At 41.2% G+C, this 18,674-nt stretch overlaps 1 protein-coding gene across 4 annotated transcripts in view; it reads left to right on the forward strand.

The window, feature by feature from the left end:
* TMEM135 (transmembrane protein 135) overlaps positions 1-17,958 on the forward strand; it is a 179,905-nt gene extending 161,947 nt beyond the window's left edge. For all 4 annotated transcript variants that reach the window (XM_034407660.3, XM_034407598.3, XM_034407734.3 and 1 more), the window contains 6 exons: positions 7,839-8,006; positions 10,687-10,750; positions 12,847-12,923; positions 13,855-13,953; positions 16,237-16,304; positions 17,724-17,958. In XM_034407660.3, the coding sequence (XP_034263551.2) occupies positions 7,839-8,006; positions 10,687-10,750; positions 12,847-12,923; positions 13,855-13,953; positions 16,237-16,304; positions 17,724-17,862 (615 nt within the window). In that variant the 3' untranslated portion in view covers positions 17,863-17,958. The remainder of the gene's footprint in view (positions 1-7,838; positions 8,007-10,686; positions 10,751-12,846; positions 12,924-13,854; positions 13,954-16,236; positions 16,305-17,723) is intronic.
* The last annotated feature ends 716 nt before the right edge of the window (positions 17,959-18,674 follow it).

The raw sequence follows: 18,674 nt of genomic DNA on the forward strand, positions 1-18,674 counted from the left end.
CACCGAAAATTGACCCCGGGAGGGCCGCATGAGATTGGGAACACGTTTCCACTGGCAGAGCACTCGGGTCATCACAGACGCCCCTGACACGAGTGATGTCAAGCTGGTCACGCCCACCCTGGCCACGCCCACCCCAGCCCCCTGAGGTCAAACACAATCCTGATGTGGCCCTCAATGAAATCAAGTGTGACACCCCTGTTCTACACCTTTAACTGCGTGCTAGTTGCATTAAGTTGGATGAAACTCACCATATATGTACTCGACGTACAACAGTTCATTTAGTGACCATTTGAGGTTACAACGGCACTGAAAAAAGTGATTTGTGACCATCCCCAGGGTCATGCGATCAAAATTCAGACACTTGGCAACTGATTCATCTTTATGATGGTTGCAATGTCCTAGGACAGTGTTGGCTAACCTTTTTGCTATCGCGTGCCAAAAGCTGGGGGAGTGCAGAGTGGTTGTGCGCGTGCGTGCCACACCCATAATTCTATGCGCCCTGCCCCCCACGCACGCGTGCGCGACCCCCCCTCATGCTCCCCCTGCTTTTGGCATTTGATGGCATGGTGGGCATGGTAGGCCTGTTTTTTGCCCTCCCCAGGCTCCAGAGGCTTTCTAGGAGCCTGGGGAGGGCAAAAACAGCCTTCCCCACCTCCCCGGAGGCCCTCCGGAGGCTGGAAACAGCCCATTTGCCGACTTCCATTGGGCCCAGAAGGCCAAAAAATCAGCTGGAGCTGAGCTAGGGCAACGCTTGCATGCCCACCAATATGGCTATGTGTGCCACCTGTGGCATGCGTGCCATAGGTGCGCCATCATGGTCCTAGGGCCACGTGATCCCCTTTTGTGACCTTCTGACAAGCAAACTCAATGGGGAACCCAGAATCACTTAACAGCCATGTTACTAACTTAACAGCTGCAGCAATTCTCTTAACAACAGTGGCCAGAAAGGTCATAAAATGGGGCAAAATTCATTTAAGAACTGTTTTGCTTAGCAGCAGAAATTTTAGGCTCCATTGGGATCATAAGTCGAGGACTACCCACCTTCTAAATGAATTTGTGGTCATCCAGTACATTTAGATAGAAAAATGTCCAGTCATGTCCAGTTCTAGGGGCATTGCTCATTTCCATTTCCTAGCCGAGAGAGGCAGTTATTGATAGGAAGGAAATTAACTCGGCCTAAATATTAATTTCTTTAAACTGTTTTTTACATGTACAACTTTTGGCTGCATTTTGGGAATCCAAAAGGAATTTTCCTTGAGGTTAATGACTCTGAAATTGTTTTGCCTTTTTCTTGGCTCAGTTTGGTAGCTTGAGTCATCTGGAGCTGTTTGCTTTCAGATAAGTTGTACTATGCTTGCTCTTGCACTTAGCCATGTTGGCGCTAGTTTATGTGTGTGTGTGTGTGTGTGTGACAGAGAGAGAAGGGTTTAGAAATCTGATTTGACAGCCTTACAAAGGACTCCTACGGATTCCCGAGAATCACATTACGTGAAGGCGAAAAGAAATGTTCAGAATGGCAGGCCCTTAGAGAGAGGACAGCAGCACAAATCTACAATGTTTTTCCAAACCTGGCAACTTTTAAGATGTGCGGATTTCAATTTCCTAGAATTCCAGCCAGCAATTCATGGCGTTGAAGTCCACACAAGTTGCCAGGTTCTTAAAATGCTACTCTTAACGCATAGGCAGAAAGTTGAAAGAACATTCCTGAAAACCTTTGATGTGATTTGCAATGATGGCTAACCTTTTCGGCACTGAGTGCTGAAAGTGGAGCGAGAGTGTGCGCGCACGCCAGAGCGCCGCAACCCGGAAGAGAGCAGCTGGCCTATGTGCATGGCGGTCAGCTGCTCTTCCGGGTTCTGTTGTGCGCATGCACGCCAGACAACTGCTCTCTTCCGGGTTCCGTCACGCGCATGCATGCCAGACAGCTGGTCTTCGCGTGAAGATCAGCAGCTGGCCAGTGTGCATGCTTGTAATGGAACCCAGAAGAGCAGCTGGCGACAGCATGCATGCCCACAGAGAGGGCTCTGCGTGCCACCTCTGGCACGCATGCCATAGGTTTGCCATCACAGGATTATGGTGTATGGAGATGACCTGGAGGCAGAACAAACAGCGGTAAGACAGGCAGTGATGTCAGATGGATGAGTAGACAGCTATGATTTTGCCTGCCCTCCCTATTATCTGAGACTTTTTATGGCATTATAGTTTCTGCTACTTGCTGACATCATTGCTAAAGCAGCTTCTTGCTCGCAGAATACTGAACTTCAGGTAAATATGAAAGTTTAGACAGGCTACCCCATTCTCAAACAACTTTACTAGCTGCCAAGGTAACTTGAAAGCAAATGTTCCTCCATGTTCCCAATCAGATGAGGGGAGATACTCCCCTCAGTGTGACTGCGGAGTCCTACATTTATTTTTATTTTTATTTTTATTTTATTTTATTTTGATTTATATGCCGCCCTTCTCCAGAGACTCAGGGCAGCTTACAGTGCGTTAAGCAATAGCCTTCATACTTTTGTATATTTATACAAAGTCAGCTTATTGCCCCCACAAACCGGGTCCTCAATTTACCCACCTTAGAAAGGATGGAAGGCTGAGACAACCTTGAGCCTGGTGAGATTTGAACTTGCAGTAATTGCAGGCAGCTGGTGCACTGTAACAGTGCTTAATCAGCTACGCCACCAGGCTACATCAAACTGACATTGTTTTGACTGTGGCCAGCTGTAAGCTGAGGGCATATACCGGTCCAGTATCTGATGTTTTTAATATAAACGATTCTGCATTTCAATGGTTAGTTAGATGGCCCAGACACTGGTATTTGAACATAGATCATCCCAAAGGTGCTTTTTCAAGAAGCAACTGGACTTTTCTGGGTTTTCTTCTTCGAAAACGTTTTGCTTCTCACCCAAGAAGCTTTTTCAGCTCTGAAGAAGCTTCTTGGATGAGAAGCGAAATGTCTTCAAAGAAAAAAAACCCCAGAAAGTCCAGTTGCCTCTTGAAAAAAGCACCTTTGGGACAACCATGACCTGGAAGACTGAGAATCTCCACAGACATTGAACATAGATCTTTTTAACATTTATATTTCATTGGGTCCTGCTAATCTAGATGAAATGTTAATGTAGCTTGCTAGTCCATGTAATATGCCGTACGCTAAATAAATCAATAAACTGAATCTATGAAGAAGCAGAAGAAATAGCTATTCTGACAGCTGCAAACCTCTCAGGCATGTGATAGGAAGTCTGCTTTAGATAATAGCACGTACAATGTATTCATAGCCCTGAGGGTGGACTAGATATTGAAACGAACGATTAAATTTACTAATTAGCATTGATTGGAACTCTTTGCAACATCTAAATCTCCTTTTGCTCCAGTGTATCCTTTGCAAAGGAATTCTTGAACAAGCTGAAAGAGTCTAACGTGCTCAGTTCCCATGCTTTCATAAATATCTTTGGGTTCGGAGTGTTTTTCCCTTAAAACGTTGTGGTCTTGGTGCATTCACCCCGATGGCTTTGTGTGCTCCTTGCACAGACTCCACCATTTTTGGAACGTTCACTACAGTGGTGAAATCTAAAATTTGTTACTACCGTTTCTGTGGGCGTGGCTTGGTGGTGGTGGGGTAATGTGACGTGGGCGTGGCCAATTTTTTTTTTTTTTACTTTTAAAACCATTTTTTCTACAAATGCTTTCAAAATGCTTTCAAAAGGCTCTGATGATCCCAGCTGACTTGCCTGATCGGAAGAGATTTTTTTTCTTTTAAATGCCTCTGACGATCCAAGCTGAGTTGCCTGATCGTTAGAGGCATTTAAAAGAAAAAAAGTCTCTGCCAATCAGGCAACTCAGCTTGGATCGTCAGAGGCATTTAAAAGAAAAAAAGGGTTTTTTTTTCTTTTAAAAGCCTTTGATGATCCCAGCTGAGCCGCACGATCATCAGAGGCTTTTTTTTTTTTACTTTTAAAAACATTTTTTCGGCCGAAGAGGTTGTAGAAAAAATGCTTTTAAAAGTAAAAAAAAAAAAGCCTCTGATGATTGTGCGGCTCAGCTGGGCATGGGGGGGGAGGCAGGGATTTTTGCTACCAGTTCTCCGAACCACCCACCGCCATCGCTACCGGATCGGGCGATCCGGTCCGAACCGGGAGCATTTCACCCCTGATTCAGTAGCAAAGTGAAAGGAGAAAAACCCACCTCCAGTGGCCTGTGTTGCATCGGCCTTCCCAAATGCCCTGGTCACATTTTCCTCCATCCCAACATTGACTGAGAAGACTGTAAAAGCAGTAGTGACATGCTGCTGGTTTAACAACCGTTTCGGTGAGTGCGCGCTTTCGCATGTGCCTAAGGCGCTTGCACGCAGCGCTGAAAATGGAGCATTTAGAAGCGCAGATGCTTACCTCCCAAGTCAGCAACGGTAAGTAGAACAACAAGGGGGTGCGGGAAATCAGCTGTGCCGCGCGATTGAGATGAGCTACAAAGCAGGAAATAAAGGACAGGGTAGAGCGGGGGCGGGTGGGTGGGGCCAACGCATAGAGCTACCGGTTCGCCTGAACTGGTCCGAACCGGCTGAATACCACTTCTGTGTAAGATCTTTTTCACCATAGTGTTTTGCTTTCTGTTTCACAACCCAGTACTGAGGCTTGGTCCATGCATGGGAATGATACTAAGGAACAAGAGATTTCACTTTCTGTTGTGAGTGAAACTAAGGCTCTTCAATTTGTCATTCAGAACTAGCTCTCCGCTTAAAAAGCCCCCCCCCCCCCGCCACTAAGGCAAAGCAGAGACGAATTGATTGATGGAGCTAATTTGTTTAGACAGATCGATTCACAAAAGAGAGGGGAAATGGAACACTCTCCTTTTAGGATGCCAAGGAAGGGTGTGGGATGAGTTAGTGAAATAAATCCTCAGGCTGTTTGTTTTTTTTATTTTTATCTTAAGTGCTACCAGCAGATCCACAGAACGGCTACATGGTTGTAGGTCGTGACTAGCTGCCCAAATTACTCCACGAAAAGGAAATGCTCAAGGTCTATTAAAAATAAATAGCTGAGCTGGGAATCAAGAAGTTCATTCTTCCCCGAGGAGTTGTTGAATATTTGTAGAGTGATAGCCTACAGATCTCTTGTGTAGAGCTGACTTAGGTTCAGATTTTTACTCGGTCATAACAATGTCAGTTTCAAAGATCTCTTGGCAGGGATGAAATGCTACCGGTTCGGTCTGGTTCGCTTGAACCGGTAGTAAAAAACGTTTTAAAAAAAGTTCCGATGATCAGCTGAGTGACCCGCGATCATCAGAACGTTTTTAAAAAACTTTTTTAGCATTTTTTTTACTACCGGTTCTCCAGGGAGGTAGTGGGGGAAGGAAAAAGGAGAGGAAGGAAGGGCTACAAACCAGGCACTAGAGGCAGCTGCAGAGGATAATCCAGGGCTGGAAGGGACCTGGAGGTCATCTAGTCCAACCTTTCTCCAGCAGGACATTCTTAGTGAGTTTCTGTCTTTTGATCCCCCAGTCACATGGTTACATAGCCACGCCCACCCAGTCACATGACACACATGCCCACCAAGCCACACCCACAGAACCGGTAGGAAAGAAATTTAGATTTCACCACTGCCTCTTTGGGTAAATCAGTCAGCATCTTCTAATTGGCTTCCTAATATTTTTGTGAAGGTGTCAAAAGAGAAGAGCCAACAACAATTTGGAGATTTCTAGACGAAAAGTAATGTCAGCCAAGGAACTCTTCTTTTTCACATCCTGAAAACTTTGGAAATACAACTTGGTTTCTAATCTGTGGCTTCCAGGCGAAATGAAAACTGTCCATCTCAAGTCTTGACATTAAATGCCTGTTTTACAGTGAAGCTGAAATCAAACCAAATCTTTATTCGACCACAGACCAACAAATAAAAACACAAGAGTCACCCTTAATTAAGATAAAAGGAAAAATAATAGTTGTTCTAAACTATCTAAAAAGGGTTAGAGGTAATACAGGTAAGTCTTTTGATCACAGTGGAGCCCAAAATTTCCGTTGCTAAGCAAGGCAGTTGCTAAATGAATTGTGCCTCATTTTACCATCTGTTTTGCCACTCTTGTTAAGGGAATCACTGTGGTTGTTAAGTAAATCATGTGGTTACTAAGTGAATCTGGCTTTCCCCCATTGACTTTGTCGGTTGGAAGCCATCTGGCAAGAAAGTTTCAATGATGGTCACGTGACTCTGGGATGCTGCAACTGTCATAAATACACACCAGTTGCTAAACTCTCAAATTTTAATCACTTGACCATGGGAATGCTGCTATAGTTGTAAGCGTGAAAAATGGTCATAAGTCCCTTGTTTAGTGCAGTTGTAACTTCGAATGGTCACTAAACAAATGGTTGTAAGTTGAGGAGTACCTATATAGGTAGTGTATAGGTACTCCTCATGAGTGGTGCGGTGGCCTAGAGGTGGAACTGTCGTCTCACAATCAGGTGGTTGTGAGTTCGATCCTAGGCAGATATTTCTGTCTCTGGGCATGTTGAGAACATATCTGCTGGGTATAACTCTGCATTGGCGACAGGAAGAGCATCCGGCCAGTAAACACTTAGCTCCATTCAGTTGCCCAGACTGCCCCCTCTCTTCTCCCCCGCCCCCCGGCAAGGGATTATGGGGTCATTAAAAGAAAAGGATGATAGGTACTCATAAAAAGTGACTTACGACCATTTTTCACATTTAACGACCTTTTCAGAATCCCCATGATCATGTGATCAAAATTCGGATGCTTGGCAACCGGTTCACACTTACAACCATTGCTGTGTCCCAAGATCATGCAATCACCTTTTTTGCGACCTTCTGACCAGCAAAGTCAACACGGAAGCCAGATTCACTTACCAACCACAGCGATTCATTTAACGACTGAGGCAAGAAAGGTCATAAAATGGGGCAAAATTCACTTAGCAAATGTCTCACTTACCAACACAAATTTTGGGCTCAGTTGTCATAAGTCGAGGGCTACCTGTATTACAATGTACCATGCAGACTATAGAACGGTACTCGGATGGAGAATAGGAAACACAAATCAGATTGATCCAGTGGTAACATTTTGAGATAAAACAAATTGGAACAACAAGGGCATTTAGTAAAAGGTGGAAAGAATAGAATAGAATAGAATAGAATAGAATAGAATAGAATAGAATAGAATAGAATAGAATAGAATAGAATAGAATAGAATAGAATAACAGAGTTGGAAGGGACCTTGGAGGTCTTCTAGTCCAACCCCCTACTTAGGCAGGAAACTTTATATCATTTGAGACAAATGGTTGTCCAATCTTTCTTAAAAATGTCCAGTGTTGGAGCATTCACAACTTCTGGAGGCAAGTTGTTCCACTGATGAATTGTTCTAACTGTCAGGAAATTTCTCTTAGTTCTAGGTTGCCTCTCTCCTTGATTAGTTTCCACCCATTGCTTCTTGTCCTGCCTTCAGGTGCTTTGGAGAATAGCTTGACTCCCTCTTCTTTGTGGCAGCCCTGAGATATTGGAACAATGCTATCATGTCTCCCCATGTCCTTCTTTTCCTTAAACTAGACATACCCAGTTCCTGTAACCGTTCTTCATATGTTTTGGCCTCTAGTCTCCTAATCATCTTGGTTGCTCTTCTCTGCACTCTTTCTAGAGTCTCCTTCTAGAGTCTCTTTCTTACATCGTCACGACCAAAACTGGATGCAGTATTCCAAGTGTGGCCTTACCAAGGCCTTATAAAGTGGTATTAACACTTCACGTGATCTTGATTCCATCCCTCTGTTAATGTAACCAAATTATTCTTTGTGAACGGACTTCCCGAAACTGTTTTCTCTCTCTCTCACGGCACCTTCTTAATATCTTTTCCAGGGTTTCATTAGGATGTTTAGCGTCGGATACTTGATCCAGTGTTGCCTTCGCATCCCATCCGCGTTCCGACATCTGTTTACAAATCCATCCCGGCTTCTCTCGCTTTTCTACAACAAAGAAAACTTCCAGCTTGGAGCTTTCCTTGGGTCATTTGTCAGCATATACAAAGTAAGTTTCAAAAGTGCTGAAAAATTAGAACGTGATTATGCTAAGCTCCTCATCTGGCGCCAGCAGCTGCTGCTGTTGCAACCCTTTAGCTAAAAGTACCTTTATTATTCTGGAGCAGAGTATCTCTCGAAGCTAAATTAAACATTTTATTTGCAAACAGTTTTGAAGGGGGTAAAAAAATACGTTGGCACTAACCAACCTCGATTTTTTTTTTTAAATCTAATATGGATAAAAGGCAGAATGCTCCTTAGTGAGCATTAGCTCACTAAGCCCACATTGGTGGGTTTCCGTCAGAAATTCGTAACCTCCCTAATAGGGGCAAGGTAGAAATTCACATGATTTTGCTTTCTCTGACGTGAAGTCTTTATAACATTCCATTACTCGGTAAGCTAGGAGAAAAAAAGCAAAGGCTGAAAATGAGCGGCAAAAATGTGAGGGTTAAAAAACAACAACCGGTCAGTATTATCATGGAATGGAAGTTTAGAATGGAAGTTTGGTTTAGTGGTTATTATAAGGGACGTGGTGGCTCAGTGTCTAAGATGCCGAGCTTGTTGATCGAAAGGGCGGCAGTTCAGTGGTTCGAATCCCTAGTGCCGCATAATGGGGTGAGCTCCCGTGACTTGTCCCAGCTTCTGCCAACCTAGCAATTTGAAAGCACATAAAAAAATCCAAGTAGAAAAATAGGGACCACCTTTGGTGGGAAGGTAACAGCGTTCCGTGCGCCTATGGCATTTAGTCATGCCGGCCACATGACCATGGAGAAGTCTTCAGACAGCGCTGGCTCTTCGGCTTTGAAATGGAGATGAGCACCGCCCCCTAGAGTCCAGAACGAGTAGCACATATGTGCGAGGGGAACCTTTAACTTTTACCTTTATAAATCCACCTCGAATATTTTTAATTAACTTAAATTTTAATGAATTAATGCTATTAGTTTGGTTAAAATTAATTTTTAATCAATCTATTGTATTTAGTTAGTTAGTCAGTTAGTTATTTAGTTATCTATCTATCTATCTATCTATCTATCTATCTATCTATCTATCTATCTATCTATCTATCTACCTACCTACCTACCTACCTACCTACCTACCTACCTACCTATCTACCTACCTACCTATTTTCCGCCTCCATTATTTTTACAAATAACTCAAGACGGTGAACATACAACATATTCCTTCCTCCTCTTATTTTCCTCACGACGACAAATAGGTTTGCTATGAAAGCAATTCCCACTTTCTGTATATGCCCGGGTTTTTTTTTTGCTAGCTCCAGTGTACAGCGAAAACGTTGCTTTGTGTAGAACTTATTTCTTTCTACGTTCTACAAATTAGAAACCTAAATAGGTGGACTGTCTAATGCAGGGGTGGGGAACTGTGGCCCTTTTATGACTTATGGACTTCAACTCCCAGAATTCCTGAGCCAGGAATGGTAAAACTTCAGACTAGAAATCAATGAAGGGAATGATTTCTCCTTCTGTAATGCTGTCTTCGTGTAAAATACCTTTTGTAGGCACTACATTAAACTTTTCTCCCTGAAGTATTAGGTTGTTATATCCAAGGAGATTTTTACTAGAGCAGTACAGTGCTAATATGGCCCCCTTATCATCCAGGGCCTGCATTCTATTGTACTGGGATATCACTTTTTATTGCTTATTTATATATTTACATCTCACTTTTGTTATTTTTATAAGTAATTCAAGGCAGCGAACATACCTAATATTCCTTCCTTCTCCTGTTTCCCGCACACAACAACCCTGTGAGGTGGGTTGGGCTGAGAAGGAGTGACTGCCTCAAAATCCCCCAGCTGGTTTTCATGCCTAAGGTGGGACTAGAACTCACTGTCTCCTGTTACAGGCTTGGGACAGTTCCGGGACTAGAACTCACAGTCTCCTGTTCCAGTATTTTAACCACTGTACCAAACTTTCTTAGCTACCTGTCTAATGTTTATTTATTTATTTACATTCATTTGTCAAGCGAAAATTGCAAATTCGAACAAGCAAAATGAAAACAAATGGGGCAATAGGCACGTTAGTGCACTTACATGTGCCTCCTTAGGAAACATGGGGTGAGGTCCACAGAAGTTAAATTAGAATTAAAACCGTGAAAGTCAGCTGAGACAACTGAATCCTGAATTCCAGACTTTGACAACTTGGTTGCAAAAATCTTTTTTTTTTTTTTTTTGCAGTCAAGTTTAAAGTGATTTACATTAAGTTTAAAGCGGTGTTACTGTTAAACGTAACTATGTACAGTTTTATATGCAATGCCTAAACATATTGGTGAAGCAAATTCTCCACAATAGAAGTTTACAGTAGATAAGAAACATACAGGCTTCTTTGTGTGAGGAGGATTTTTGAGATAACACTTTGTTAATCATTAAATAACTGAATAAAATCTGCCTTAGAAGGAAAGAACATATACATTTGCACGCACACAAACACTCCTATACCTTTGAATTTGCCTGAAGCGTTTTCCCGTTGAACAACCTTTAACATATATCTAAATACAGTGTTCAGTTTTGTTTATAAGTCATAGCACAGGGTGTTATAAAATAGTGATCAAAACTGAAGCCACAATCAGCAGTTTTCTTGGCTTGATTAAATTCTAAGTCTATTATTGGGATCTTTGTTACTAAATTATTGTGTTGCAATGACAAAAATGTTGCCATGATTTCCTTAAAAATGCAGGGTACAAGCTGTTTCCTGCGATGGGTCCGGAACCTGGACGATGAAGTACACGCACTCATTGCAGGTAAATCTACATTTCCTCTCAACAGTCTCCCTCAGATTCCCAAAGTTAGTAGTTTCCATGCATCTCTTTAAGAGTAAAAGCCTTCTGATACTTTCTGGAGAATAATGTTGTGCGTCTTATCTATGAAGATTCTCAGTCATCCAAGTCATGGTTGTCCCCAAAGTGCTTTTTCAAAATGCAACTGGACTTTCTTGTTATTCTTTGAAGACATTTCACTTTTCATCCAAGAAGCGTCTTCAGCTCTGGCTGGATGAATTCTTCCATTCCCCACCATCCAGCTAGAACTGAAGACACTTCTTGGATGAGAATGAAATGTTTTCAAAAGAAAAAACAAGAAAGTCCAGTTGCCTCCTGAAAAAAGCACTTTTGGGACAACCATGACCTGGATGACCGAGAATCTCCATAGAATGTCATCTCCAGTTTTTATGGAGTTGCACTGAAAAGAAGCAGAAAATTGTTTTACCTTGGAAGAATTGCTGCTGCTGCTGCTGCTGCCATTAGCAAATTTGCAGGGACAATTTAGCGAACCAGTGTCTGTACAAAGCCTCAAGGTTTTTGTTTGGGTCTTTGGTCCTTTCACGACATAAAAAAGATACTCACAGTCTCCCATTTGAGCAGTCTCCTTGCCTCAGGCTTTTCACCATTCCAGCAAGGCACCTGGTAATACTAAAACTCCATTAATAATTGGCTTCCTCTCTTAGTCAGTGTTTGATGGTGCCAGTGGGACCAGTTTTGAGATGCTTTAGAGGCATCCTCTCTACCCAGATGGTACCCGGGCTATTATTCTCCCAACATGTCAGGTTGAGAAGAACAAGTTGACGTGGTAGAAAGTAGACACTGCCAGCAGAACAAAACGATAAACTAGCTCTCCAGCATGCTTGAAGGGAGAACAGGAAAAACCAAACTTGAAATAAACTGAAGAAGCTTCTTGGATGAGAAGCGAAACGTCTTCAAAGAAAAAAATAAGAAAGTCCAGTTGCCTCTTGAAAAAGCACCTTTCAGACATCTTATAGGGTGGAATCTCCATAAATGATTGCAAGAAAGCCTTTATAAATTATTAAGGTGGCTACTGTAATAACACAAAGATGGTATGTAGGCCATGTCTGGAACAGAATGTTTGCAGTATTGAAAAATCAGGTTTTTTGGGGGGGCTGAGAATAATGTTAGAAGAGATTGTCAAAACTGAAAGAACCCCAAGAGAACTTGTAAAGGAATTAAAAGAAAGGTCACTAAGAAATAAGAAAGAATGGACCTCGGAATGGTCTTGAATATATGAGTTCAGTAGCAGATCAAGGGAATATACTGATCATTGTGCTATCTTTTCCCCCTTCTTTTCATGGTGTTAAAAATCATGAATCAAGTTGAATGATAAAAGATGTAGGACAAACCAAAAGGAATCACTTCTTCACACAGCAAATGACTCAAGTGTAACATTTTCTACCAGTGATGTGATATACATAATTTGCAAGTGGCTTCAAAAATGAGAGTAGACAACTAGAGCATCAAGTTTTAAGTGACTCCTGACGGTCACGGGGCTATATTAGCCTTCTCCAACATGATTCTGTGGAGCAAATCGGAAAGGGAAGGCTGATCTCTTTTACCTGAAGTAACTGAGCTCTTTATAAAACTTCAATGTGCAATGGTCAGATGTAGTATTCAGCCGGTTCGGACCAGCTCAGGCGAACCGGTAGTGGAAATCGCAGGTGGGCCGGCCCACCTGCCCCGGCTCTATGCCGTCCTATTTAGGCACCTTTTTGAGGCCAGGTGTATGCACGGAAGGCGCACGTACCAGCAAAGCACATCCGCGGAAACCCAGGTACATGCGCGGAGGTGGGGCGTGTGCTCTCACATTTTTCGGTGCTGGGCAAACCGTTAGATAAATTATATATGAATCCCATCTCTGGCAACGATGTCTCAGTGACATCAAGTTATTCACAAAGGTGAGACAGGATGAATTAGATAAACTTCTTTCAATCCAGCTGGATTCCCTTTCTCTCCATTTATTTGGGAACTGCTATAGTAGAATTTCATGTGGTCCAGTATCCAGAATTTGGCTAACTTTCTTTCTTTCTTTCTTTCTTTTTTTAACCTCATAGGATCCCTAGCAGGATTGTCCATGATGTTTTACAAAAGCACAACTATTTCAATGTATCTGGCTTCCAAACTCGTAGAGGTAGGCCTCTCTGTGCTGTCAGAATATCTTTTCCTCAGGAACGGCAGAATTCGTTTCATCCAGTGATACTCCAGCTCAAGCTTCCAATAAAGAAGAATATTTGTAGCTCAGGGTTGAAATGAAGGGTCCTTGGTGCTTGGTTGTTTTCTTGCAGAAGTTTCATTACCCAAACTAAGTGCAGCAACTAGCACTAGTTGGGATTATACCCAACTGATTCCGCTGCTGCTTTTTAAAAAGCCTTGTAGGGTTAACTCCCTGTCTGTTCTGACCTAGGCTTCCCAAGAGCACGAAACAGACTCCTTGTCCCGACAAAAAACTCTTTTTATTAAGTTACTGTGAATTCCTCTCATTCACATTCAGCAATCTTCCAAGGGAGAATTTACAGTCACAGACCTTATCTGGCTTGGAGAGCTGCCAGGCCAATATCTTCAAAACTTGGCAAGAAGTCTCTGAGAGTCACGAACCAATTAAGCGAACTAATTGTCTCCTGCAAACTCCATTCCCCTTTCGCTCCTCTTTATTCCCTGTGGGAGGGGCCATTCACCATCCACCTGTGACTTTACTCCCGAGTCAACCCTTATTCCTTAGCTGTTCCTTTTGTCTGGCAACTCTGCGCATGCACACACTGGGAATAGGCTCCAGCTGTTCTTCTGCCCCACTGATGTCCGACTCCGAAGGCAGTTGACAACTGTCAGACAGCCCTGGCCCCTTCTCTGCCTCTGACGCAGAGCCCTCATCAGAGCCTTCCCCAGACTCCAGGACTGGCCCATGTTTCACCCCAACCTCCTCACTGTCTTCCCCAGCTCCATTGGCCGCTGGCGGACCACAACACTCATTTTTCTTGTGCCTAACCTTGCATCATTGGTCTTTTTGGAAACTCATTCGCTTGCTCACTTGATTTTTTGTGTGTGTTTTCTTTTTAATTTTATAGACTATGTATTTCAAAGGCATTGAAGCTGGAAAGGTTCCTTATTTCCCTCACGCAGACAGTATAATCTACGCTGTATCCACCGCCATCTGCTTCCAAGCTGTAAGTTTTTGTTCTTTAGGTTCAAATTCTTTTTGTTTATGTCTAATGTTGCTCATTAAGTAAAAGTAAAAGGATGTAGGGCAGTTTGTCCTAGACATTCATTCATACAATAGCTGCTTGACACACTTTCATTTTTAAGAGGTTTGTTTATATTTTCAGGCTGCTAGAGAAGAAGAGATGATCAAACCTGCCATAGCTGGGGACATCTTCCAACAGCCCAAACAACTTTCTTGATATTTATGAGGAAAATATTTGTAGTTCAGGATTGAATTGAGAGGTCCTTGGTGTTCTTTCAGTTTGGTGCTTTCTTTGCAGGTGTTTCATTACCAAACTAGCTAATATTGTCAGTGCACAGGTAATATTACCTAATTATTTGGCAATGAAATGCCTGCAAGGAAACCACCAAGCGCAGAAAGCACCAAGGACTTCATAACCGCAGGGATCCTCCCTATCTGTTTGCATGATCACCTTGGGTGAGCTCATTCCACGCTACGGCCTAAAAACTTAGCACACAATTAAAATTGGTTACTTTCATGTTACACAGCTCACCCATTGTAAGGTAGCATAGATCAGTGAATTTGGAAGAAATCGTTGACATTTGAGCTCTGTATATTTTATTCAGCGACAGTATGATTTAACGTCCAAGAAGCAGTACTAGCATAATAGTGTATCCAGGCCAAGTTGTTGATCTTTGTGAGAGATGATAGCAATAGCAATAGCACTTAGACTTATATACCGCTTCACAGTGCTTTACAGCCATCTCTAAGAGGTTTACAGAGTCAACATTATTGCCCCCAACAATCTGGGTCCTCATTTTACCCACCTCGGAAGGATGGACGGCTGAGTCAACCTTGAGCCTGGTGAGATTCGAACTGCCAAATTGCAGGCAGCCGGCAGTCAGCAGAAGTAGCCTGCAGTACTGCACTCTAACCACTGCGCCACCGCGGCTACTAATGATGAATTAGTAGTATTTACAAGAATGTCTTACCCAACTCAGTGCTCTCTAGTGTGAGTTGGCCAAAGCAAGTTGGCAGGGTTGATATGGCCATGGCAAGTTGTGTAGGCCATTCATGTGATGCCCATGTGTACTGGCAAGCACTGGTACACAAGCTCAGTGATTGCCAGTAGGCTTCTGAGTGCAATTCAAGATGCACCTATAAAGTCCTTCCTGGCACAGGGCCTTATTATGTGGGCAGCCATCTATCATTTTATTTAAGGTCCACGTCCTTATCATTTTTTGCCCTTTCCACTTAATTTTGATAGGATTGTGGTCTGCCCACGAATTTATATCAATATTAATTTCCTCAATTTCTAAATTTAACTTTGTTGATGCCCAGACCATATCAGTTCAAGTCCAAGATTGATGTCTGCCAGAATAATATGTATATTGTTTCTCATTCCCGTTTCTTTCCCTCCAACTATCCTTTATACTCAATTCTTCAACCCTTTTAAAAAATGTATTACTTAATATCCTTCTGACACCTTTTTTTAATCTATCATTTGTGCAATCTAGTTCTCTATCTACAATCGTATTAAAATCACCGATTATGCACATGTTATCGTATTCTAAGTGAGTGCACTCCAGATCTCTTCAATTAAATATTGCTACCTTGAGGGGCTAAGGAAGAATGCCTTTTCTGCTTTTAACCCCTGCCTTCTGGAACATCACATCACCTGTCCCCTCCCTGAAATATGGATGGTGCCCATTCTCCTTGGGTTCTAGGAAATCTTTAATAGCACTTAGCAATAGCACTTAGACTTATATACCGCTTCACAGTGCTTTTACAGCCCTCTAAGTGGTTTTACAGACTCAGCCTATTGCCCCCAACAATCTAGATCCTCATTTTACCCACCTCGGAAGGATGGAAGGCTGAGTCAACCTTGAGCCTGGTGAGATTCGAACTGCCAAACAGCTGGCAGCCGGTGATCAGCAGAAGTAGCCTCCAGTGTTGCACTGTAACCACTGCGTCACCGCGGCTTTAAGGTTTGACTCTGCTGCCAAGCTGGGTTTAATTGTTCATACAGTTGCAAGAAAAAGTATGTGAACCCCTTGAGATTACGTGGAGTTTTGCATGAATTGGTCATAAAATGTGCTCTGAACTTCATCTAAGTCACAACAATAGAAAAACACAGTCTGCTTAAAATAATACTACACAAACATTAGATGTTGCCATGGTATAATTGAACATAACATGTAAACAGTCACAGTGCAGGGAGGAAAAAGTATGTATTGAATTGAATTGAATTCCCAACTTAAAGCCAGATTTTTTTTTTTTTTTTTAGGCTGTGATGGAAGTCCATAACCTGAGACCTTCATATTGGAAATTCCTATTGCGATTAACAAAAGGAAGGTGAGTAACTCACAGTAGTTTCATGTCCATGGAGATTCTCAATCGTGCAAGTCACGTTTTTTTTTCTCCAAAAGGCAACTGGACTTTCTTGGAAGCTTCTTGGATGAGAAATGATACGTTTTCAACGGAAAAACAAATGAACAAGAAAGTCCAGTGGCTTTTTGGAAAAATCACCTTTGGGCCTCAATGATTACCATTGCCCATTTCTGTAAGAAACATGGTGGGTACCAGACTTTCTTTTTTTAAAGGAATTTTGAAGGCATTTTGTGTTAAATGATGAGATGGTCAATTAACATGATTTTTTTTAAAAAAAAAATAAAAAGCATTCTAGGAGCTTACATGAAGGCTGGGTTCACTTAAGATTGTCCTTCAGTACATAAGATTTTTTTATATATATAAAATAATTTTTATTGAGTATTTTACATTTTAAAACCAAACACCCAATAGCAAAAGAAATCAAGAGACAAAAACAAAAAAACAAAAACACACGTACACCAGACATTAAAATACAATACTAACAATAGATATATACAATTTTACAACTTTCTGCATCGACTTTTGTTTTTACTCTTAGCTTTTATCCTCCCGCTCCTTCTCTTTATTTTTAAATATTCATAATTAACTGTTTTGTTAGCAGGATCATTATTTACATTTATATCCAGTATGTTAATATCTAATTTTACTTTATATTCTTATTTCTTAATTTGATTTCTCTCTTCCAATCATGTATAAAACCTATTCCACACTTTATAATTATAATAGAAGACACGAGTCTTCTCTTGCTTTGATCTCCATCGTTAATTTATCCATTTTGGCGCATTCAGCACATAAGATTTGTATTTGTGCCCCAAAACAGCAGTGATTCAGGCAAGGAGTGTCATTTTTATCACAATTTTAGTTAGCATGCATTTTTATTTTAATCTTTGTTAGTCCCAAAGAGAAGTAGAATAATATTTCAGATTGCAACCTTTTCTCGTCTACTTGGCTAACAGAAATAACATTTACTGGAAGTTGGTTAGTCTTATACAAGAAGTCTAATAAAAAAGTTTGTTTGAAACATTGGAGAAAAAAAATATCAAACATCTGAAATTTTTGAAGGCCTTTAACAGGATAAGGAACATTTTAGTCGGGTTTATTGGAAAATATTTTTGCCGTTTCTTATCATTTTACCAAAGTAGTATATAAACATAGTAACATATGTTTATTATATTTCTCTTAAGATATCATTGCATGCTTCTTTTAATAAATGTTTTATTTCACTATTGTTTTTCAGTGGGATGAACATGGTTTTAATTTTTTAAACTTTGCCGTAAAAAAAAAAAAAAGTTAAATTCATACCACGGAGTTCATAATCCTGTTTTCTGTTGCTTTATTCCCTGAGTTATATAGTACATTAATTTTGGATCTTTCATTTTCTAGATTTGGTGTCATGAACAGAAAAGCACTGGATGTATTCGGTACCGAAGCATCTATGTATTTTAAGGATTTCTCTCCAGAACTCGACCCAAGATATACAGTTATGCCACCAGCAAGACCTATTCAAAAATCTTGGAACTGATGCATCCGTTTGTGATTATGTTTTACCACCAGCTGTCCTAAAGAGTTAATTAACTTAATAGTCAAATAGATGGAAGACTGCTTGTGTTCCACATCAGTATTGTTTCAGTGAGTTATGTTATACAATCAAAATACTGAAACACCGTTGCAAGGTGTGGCTTAATTCCACTTCCCTTCTTAGATAGAAGCTCTGGATCACTGTGGATGGTTGACACAACCTGGTAGATTGTTTTTTTTTAAAAAAATTGCATTATATATCAATGGATTAATATATGAAAAATATTTTTTTTTTAAAAAAAATGCCCAGATGTGGTTTAAACCAGGGGTCTCCAACGTTGGCAACTTTAAGACTTGTGGACTTCAACTCCCAGAGCTCTGCTGGCTGAGGAATTCTGGGAGTTGAAGTCCACAAGTCTTAAAGTTGCCAACGTTGGAGACCCTTGGTTTAAAAGATATACATCCACAGTTCACACTGATTCATTCCAGTAGGTAGCTTTTTTAAAAAAAGAAAAGAAAAAGAAAAAAGAAAAATGATATTTTTACATTTAGAAATAAAAGATACGTAAAACAAATATATGTATATGTATGCTATAGTTGCAGATCAGATTCTAGCGGAAAAGATTTTCTTTTAGATGGATTTTTTTTAAAAAAAAAAGATTATTATGGCTCTTGACAATTGTTTTAAAAAAGGCAATATCGGTATTTTATTTATACAGCTGCACTGTTTATATCCAACTTTGGCTTTGAATACTGCCTTCTGAGAGCATCTATTCTCCAAACCCAGTTGCACACTGAGAGGTAAAAAAAAAGGGG

The sequence above is a fragment of the Pantherophis guttatus genome, chromosome 5, assembly GCF_059756535.1.
Source record: "Pantherophis guttatus breed Tessera chromosome 5, ASM5975653v1, whole genome shotgun sequence".
In the NCBI taxonomy this organism is placed as follows: Eukaryota; Metazoa; Chordata; class Lepidosauria; order Squamata; family Colubridae; genus Pantherophis; species Pantherophis guttatus.